The 7,530-nt window shown below is 43.1% G+C and overlaps 1 protein-coding gene across 1 annotated transcript; it reads left to right on the forward strand.

The window, feature by feature from the left end:
- The first annotated feature begins 2,080 nt into the window (after positions 1–2,080).
- On the forward strand, positions 2,081–3,487 carry LOC102079980 (spermatogenesis- and oogenesis-specific basic helix-loop-helix-containing protein 1). Its single transcript, XM_019346401.2, has 5 exons — positions 2,081–2,132; positions 2,221–2,386; positions 2,539–2,689; positions 2,823–2,927; positions 3,023–3,487. Exons 1-4 carry the CDS (start codon positions 2,081–2,083, stop codon positions 2,853–2,855), a joined length of 402 nt encoding a protein of 133 aa, XP_019201946.1. The 3' UTR covers positions 2,856–2,927; positions 3,023–3,487.
- The last annotated feature ends 4,043 nt before the right edge of the window (positions 3,488–7,530 follow it).

Raw genomic sequence — 7,530 nt, forward strand, 5'->3', positions numbered from 1 at the left:
TTAAACTTTGATTTTAATGTAAGTTTAAAATAAAATAATGCTGGTTTCAGTCTGAAGGTTTTTATTTTGAACTATCATCACTGCGGGCAGGAAAGGGTTAAAGTGGTTCACCTGGAGGACAGGTGAGGCTCGTTACCAGACTCGCGTCTGTCATTAATTCATTCTCTTCTGTAACTCACCTTAATCATACGCCCAAACAGGTGAGTCACCCCGAGGGTGTTTTTTGTTATCCAGCTTCACTGAACCAGCCAGCATGCTGAGGTCATAGGACAGCGGTCATCGGCTCTGTAAGTCAGTAAGTCCAGGTAAGCAGCAGTCCAGAACTTACCTGCTGCTTACCTGGATATTAAACATGAAGGACACAGGCTGATGACGTCATCTGGGTGGTGTTTATGTGAGTCTAAAACTAAAAGGTCCTGAAGAAGGACTCCAAACAGATCACCTGATGTAAGTCATCAGGCTGTGATTTGAACAAAGAGGAACAAAAACCTGTGAAGGTGATGTGTTTGTTTCTGCTGCACAGGTGTTCCACAGTAACTCCTCCCTCATTCAGGTGGACTAATTCGTGGTTATCCTAAACACAGCAGCAGACTTGATGTAATTTGATCACTCTGACCACCGTCCCAGACGAAATCCTCAACACTTTCATGCTTTTTGTCTCACATCAACAATCCACATTGTTTTATGGCTCTCTTCTCCCCTCTGGTGGATTATCTGTGCACTGCAGACAGCTCAAAAAATGAGTGACATCTTTCGGTTAAAAACTTTAAATATAACAACAAATCCAAAGAAGATTTTCTGCTGAAACTGTGAAAATCAGTTTTATTCCATGAATCTCTCTCGTGGTCAGTAATACGCTTTAAAAAGATTTAAATCCTAGGAATTAAAATAACAATAAAGAAACATGAAATCTGCTCTTGTGGTAATAATCGTTGTGCTACAGGTTTAAATAAAGTTTCTAAAATGTTTGAAACTCAGCAACATTTTAAAAATCTATGATTTCAGTTTTATGCTTCAGAAAAAGTTTGATAGTTACCACCAGACAGTGTTGGTCAAATTACTTGAAAAACGTAATCAGTAACTAATTACTGATTACTTCCCCCAAAAAAGTAATCCCGTTACTTTACTGATTACTTATTTTCAAAAGTAATTAGTTACTTAGTTACCTTTTAAAAACATGATTTACAACCTGAATAGGTAGTAAAGCGATAGATCTTTCAGGCCAATTCTACCTTTTCTGCATAATCCATCATATCAAATGAGAAAGTCTCTGTGTAAAACTAGTTTAAAAAAATTAAATTATATGCAACATTCTCTGACTGGAAGAAATTTGTTTAACATTTAAACCTATTTTCTGCACATTCCAGCACATAAAATAAAATCTGTTTTTGTGTTTACACTCAGTCTTTCAAATAGATGCAAGTGAAACACAGCAGAAAATAAATAAAATCAAAGACTCAGCGGTCCTGTTGCTCTATTTTCACCTGTTTAGCAGGAGTGGGGTAGGCGCAGGTTTGTCCTGTTGCAGGTGTGTCGTAGCAGTCAGTGGAAGGATCTGGGAATTTCACATTCCCGTGGCAGCCTACTCGGTGCTTGCTCGGACGTTTAGAGGAAGTTTTCTTCCAACGCACAGCGGACACTAATGTTTTTGTCACTTTTTATGGAATCAAACTCAAAGTAAGGTCAGTGCTTCCACACTTTAAACGCTGCACGCTCATACTCTCTCCTGCACTCGATATATTATCCATTGTTGATCTGCACACAGCTGTTGCCACGAACATCGCACTCGCTTACGTCACTGTCATGAGACACTCTTGCAAATAAAATCACGGTTTAGTAACGCAGTGTGCTTACGGGAAAGTAACAGTAATCTAATTACCTTTTTTGCAATAGTAATTCCTTACTTTACTCGTTGCTTGAAAAAAGTAGTCGAATTACAGTAACACGTTACTGCCCATCTCTGCTACCGAAGCAGGCCAGGTGTGCAGCAGGTGATGTGTTTGGTGGAGTTTGTTTTATGATTACATTTTTAAAAATGTAATTAGAATTTTTGTTTGTTTTTTAAAAAGAGAAAGTCCAAATGAAGTTTGTTAAACCTAGTTTGGACATTCTGACCAACATCTGCTTCACAGGTGATGGAGGCTGAGAATGGGGCGGGGCCAAGCCCATCCCCTCCTAGTTCTAAACCTGATCTTGATCCCTGTCCTGGTCCTTAATCAGAGCCACGTGATGGACTCTGTGCTCCTGTGCCCGGACAGTCTGATGAGGTTCTGGTCACCATCGACTCAGATGCTCTGATGGTGGCCTCACCTGAAGGAGAGGCTGCAGGTCGGAAAGGTCCGGACCCACAGCTGTGGAACAGCAGCTATCTGGAGAGACACCGCAGGTACTGACAATTATTGTGAAGGCCATGTATTGTGATGTCACTTCTACTTCCTTTGAAAGGTAATACGAAAGGTAATGGTTAGAGGACAAAGGTTAAGGGGTGGAGCTTCTGTCCTCAGGTGACAAACATGGATGATGTCATGTCCCTGACAGGAAGCGCATCACACAGAGCTGCAGCATGCTGTGTCGCCTGCTACCCACAATCCAAGGCAGCCATGTTGACATGGTAACAGTGCTGGAGATGACGGTGGCGCTCTTAAAGACAGTTCAGGAAGTAGTCCCAGCTGAGGACCCAAACATACAGGTAAACACCAGGAAATAGACCCAGCCAAAGACGCACAGAACGAAAACGATCTGTTATTGTTGGGATGTCATCAGATGATTCAGGCTGAAGGATGATGACTATAATGATGAGGGTGCTTTGATGTGATCGTCAGGTGTGTCCTCCTGCCGCCCTTCATGCTCATTAGCTGTCAGAGTCAGAAGATCCGGGAGGCCGGACACAAGATGGCGGCTGACCAGAACCAGAGGAAGGTGAACAGGTGAGACGGAGGTCAGGTGATGTCCTTATGCTACTGATCACTGTTATCAGTACAAAATGAATACATAACTGCAGGGTATCGAACTCATCTGGCAGGCAAGGAGGCGCCTCACTGATGGAGGCGAAGAAGAGGAGCAGGAGACGGACAGATGGAGACTGAAAGTAGAGTGATGACATCATCCTACTGTCGCCATGGCAGCTGTCCAGTTGGTTTAGTTCAAGACTATTACTTTGACAGGAGTCATTTCCTGTATCCTTGCTTAGAGGATGATGATGATGAAGAAGAAGAAGATTGGTTTTTGGTTTTAAAATTAGGTTGTGCTTCCTGTCTGTGAGCTGCATGAATTCAAAATAAAAGTTTTGTGAGGTTTTTGCACAAATGATTTAAAGCTTGTGATTGGTGCAGATCCTTGGGTCTGAGGCAACACCTCATGCTGGGCTTACACTGTGCAATTTTTGGCTCATTTTGAGCCAATTTTTCAGTTGTGCGACCGTTTTGGTGATCGGCCCGAGTTTTGCCTTCATCGTGTGTCGTGCATCGTGTAGTACACATGGGGTAACGAGAAGCGATTAACACCTCACGACCAGCTCCCGATCATCAATCGTTTGGTCGTAAGAAAATCAAACCTGTTTGAAATCCTGTCGGCCGTCGTGAGGGTGTCACCGCAGCCTCTCACACTGCGCAAGTGCAAACACAGAAATGAAGGTGAAAAGACAGAGCAGCACGGCGTGTGATCTGGACACAAGCAATGAAAGCACAACTTGTAGAACTTTGGCAAGTTCATCTGGGCCTTTTCGATGTGGCCTCACAAAATTATCACGACCGCAACAACCGTGAAAATAGTTGGATTTACACTGCTGCTCAATCACAGCTGCCTGATCAATGTTTTTCATTAGCAATTTAGCAAAGTTGATGGTGGTGGTGTGCGTGTCTGTGTGAGTGAAAGGGAGAGCGAGCGCGACAGGTTTTGTGTTATAATCTTCATGTTATGGACGCACAGTGTGAGCACTCAGGTCGCATCAGAGCATTGGGCCGTATAGTTTTAGACCCTGCATCGTGACCTGCGAACTTCTAACCCCTGCGAGTCAATCGTGCAGTTTGAGCAGGAGCTGAATATCGCAACTGAAAAAATTGCACAGTGTATGCCCAGCTTAAGCTGTGGTCTAAACACCTGAAAGATGTCCTCAGACTCGCTTTAAGTTCATGAAATGATCACCAGGTCAACTTTCTGCAGCCAATCGGAGCTGAGAATCCTCTAAATAAGCAGCATTACCTCTGGAGCAGGGGCAAATTCCATCCCATAATTCACACGCTGTCCATAGAAACATCAGCGTGACTGAGGAAGAGCTTCAGATCATATGTTCATGAGGAGTGTGACGGGTTTAAACTTGAGATGAGAACTCTGAATCACACCCTGATCTTTATGAACCGAGTTCAGGTTCTATGTCAGGTTTTATGCTGCTGCTTCATGATGGTTGGGGAGGAGGAGAATGTCAGCTGTGTGCTCCTTTTGAAAACTTTATAGTGAAAGGACCCATCAGTTCCTTTATAATGAACTGATGGGTTTTTTTTGGTGCTTTACTCTCAGGTCCATCAGCTGGATGCTACAGTTTAAATACTGTAACCTTTGGGATTCACTGAGGAAGGACAAAGTGGAAGGATTATTCAACTACAGACACAAACAGTCATGGTCACTCTGACCCCGTCCCCTCTGTCTGTGGTCAACTGCAGTGGTTTATCTGGGTGTTACTTTGTGTTTGTGTGTGTGCTAATTGAGCTTTCTACAGGAACTGGTACATGCTAACCGTGTTCACATCTTGAGTTTCTTTAGATCTGTCAGATGATCTCAGCTCACTAACCTCCTTGTCTTCCATCCATCCACCTACATGTCTGTACGGCCCAGCCACCACATCCAGCTTATCCACCACACCGAAAGCGTTCCGAGGCCAGCCAGTGTAATCTCTCCAGCCTTTCCTGGGTCTGCCCCAGGGGCCTCATTTTGGTGGGACATGCCTGAAACACCTCAGCCAGGAGGCACCCAGAAAACATCCTTGCCAGCAGAGATGGGTAATCTGATTACTTTTTCAAGTAATAAGTAATTGATTACTATTGCAAAAAAGTAATTACTTTACTGTTGCTTTCCCATAAGCAAACTGCGTTACTGCGTTACTAAACGGTGATTTTGTTTGTGTGTCTCATAACAATGACGTCCAAGTGTGCATCGTCCGTGGTAACAGATGTGTGCAGATCAACAATGGATAACAGGAAGTGATGGAGAGAGTACGACAATGCAGCGTTTAAAGCTTGGAAGTACTCACATTACTTTGAGTTTGTGTCACTTTTTACAGAATCAAACATTAGCGTCCGCTGTATGCTCTGCGTGGGAAGAAAACTTCTTTCTACAGCGAAAAATTAAACTTCAAATCTGAGCGAACAGCGAGGACGCTGCCACGGGAATGTGACATTCTGTCAGGTTTTGTGTGGAGGCGAGGAAGAAGGAACCCAAACGCGTGACTCGCAGGTAGGTGAAGCCTGGTGATTTATTATGATGAACGGATGAAACGGAGGGCTGACTGAACTGAGCTGGCTGAACTGAAATGACTGAACTGGCTGGCTGGATAGGAAACATGGACAGCGTACACAACATCAACATTAATGACACGACAGTGAACGAGTGGAAACAGAGGACTTAAATACACAGACTGATGAGGATGATAATGAGAGACCGGTGAGTACACAGCTGAACATAATCTGGCTAATAACACAAGAGACGAGCTGACACAGGAAAAGCAGGAAATGAGAACTTTGATGTGGCAACATAACCTAAATGTGACAAAACTGAAAACACTGGGTCACCGACCCAGGAACCCTAACACATTCACAGAGAAACCCCCGGATCCTCCCACTGACATGACCGCTGTGGGCAAACCTCCACCCACCCCACTCCTGCTAAACAGCTGACAATAGATTTAAGAGCTGCTGAGTCTTTGATTTTATTCATTTCTACTGTTTTACTTGCATCTATTTGACAGAGCGAGTGCAAACACAAAACATGATTTTATTTTATGCTGGAATATGCAGAACATAGGTTTAAGTGTTAAACATATTTCTTCAGAGACTGTCAGTGTTGGGCAGTAACAGAATACATGTACCAGCGTTACATATTTAAAATACAAAATATGAGTAGCTGTATTCTGTTACAGTTACCATTTAAATAGGTGGTAATCCTAATACAGTTACTTTGTAGAAATAAATGGAATACACGGTGGTCATTTCCTGTTTCATATGTTAGGCTGTCCCCTCTTTATGCCTTCTCCAATTTTGGTGATTAAACACAGTCGGACACAGGTTTAGCTCAGTTGGATGAGCATGTAGTAGGGCTGGTTAACGTCACCGACTTCAGAATCGATTGGATTCAATAAGCGTAGTTTGGATCTTTTGCTGCTGGTTCAGTTTTGGTTGGAGAGAGACAAAACTGCAGCTTGAGAATCAGCGCAAAAACAGACGTAAACCAAAGCGCGGACTCGACGCATCAGAATCAGTGAGATGTCGGCTTTCAGCCCCGACGGCGTGTACGTGCCGTGGGGTGAGAAAGCCGCCATCTCACTGATTCTGATGCGTCGGCGGGTCCACGCTGTGTCTTTGTGCAGAATCCGTGTTCCTGCTCTCATTTACTGTTTTAGCTGTTTGGTGTTTGTGAGCTTTAACCTGAGATTCTGGTAAAATACATTTATATTTAAAAATTGATTCAGGATTTAATGAATCGATATCACTTTATTCAAGCTAGAATTGATTTTAATCGGAAACTCGATCATCAAAACCCACCTCTAATATGTAGTCATATGTCACATGGCTGAGAGCGGCCGGCCCGGGTTCGAGTACGACCCGCGGCTTTTTTTTTTTTTTTTTTTTTTTTTGTAACACTCAATTTCCATCGGGGATTAATACAGGTTCTCTCATAATGATTGCTGGAAACCCAAGCAAAACACACGAGGCTCTAGTGTAAGTGCCCTGCTAATGTTGTTGGCATCAGTTACACAATGGGCACGGGCAGGAATGCATTTCCGACACCACATTTCCAGAAGAATGGGATGGGCGAAACTTCAGTATCTTCGATGGACTATTGCTGTGTGATTTTTATTACTATTACTTAGAGAGACTTAGAGGTTTTTATTGTCATTGTGCAGTTTCTTGCACAGCGAAATTGGGTAGCTGGACCACAAAGGTGCAAAAGTAAGAAAAGGAAACAATATACAACGATGTGAGTGAAACTATATACATGGTGTATGTGTAAGAAACATGGAAACAGAAACATTGTGGGGCTGTATACAAGAACAATTATATAATATAATAAATAAATAAAAAAGGGTGGAGGGGCTATGGTCATCTAGGGTGGGGATGGTAATTCCACTGAGACCAAAATATTGCACATGAGCTAAAAAAAATATTGCACAGAACATGGAAAGACTGATATTGCAGATAGGTGATCAATGGCAGCGTCAGAGTGGATATGTTGGAGAAGTCTGTTCACACTCTTAGTTTGTATTTAGAGTTCTGACCACGGGAAGAAGCTGTTCTTTAGTCTGTTGGTTTTGCACCTGAT

This window comes from Oreochromis niloticus, linkage group LG12 (assembly GCF_001858045.2).
Source record: "Oreochromis niloticus isolate F11D_XX linkage group LG12, O_niloticus_UMD_NMBU, whole genome shotgun sequence".
Taxonomy (NCBI): Eukaryota; Metazoa; Chordata; class Actinopteri; order Cichliformes; family Cichlidae; genus Oreochromis; species Oreochromis niloticus.

What these genes read in the sequence shown, in the direction of transcription:
- LOC102079980 (XM_019346401.2), top strand. Translation starts at nt 2,081, where the DNA reads ATGAAGTTTGTTAAACCTAGTTTGGACATTCTGACCAACATCTGCTTC. An exon ending in GACCAACATCTGCTTCACAG is followed by an intron (nt 2,133 to 2,220) that starts GTGATGGAGGCT and finishes GTCCTTAATCAG; the next exon opens with AGCCACGTGATGGACTCTGT. An exon ending in TATCTGGAGAGACACCGCAG is followed by an intron (nt 2,387 to 2,538) that starts GTACTGACAATT and finishes TGTCCCTGACAG; the next exon opens with GAAGCGCATCACACAGAGCT.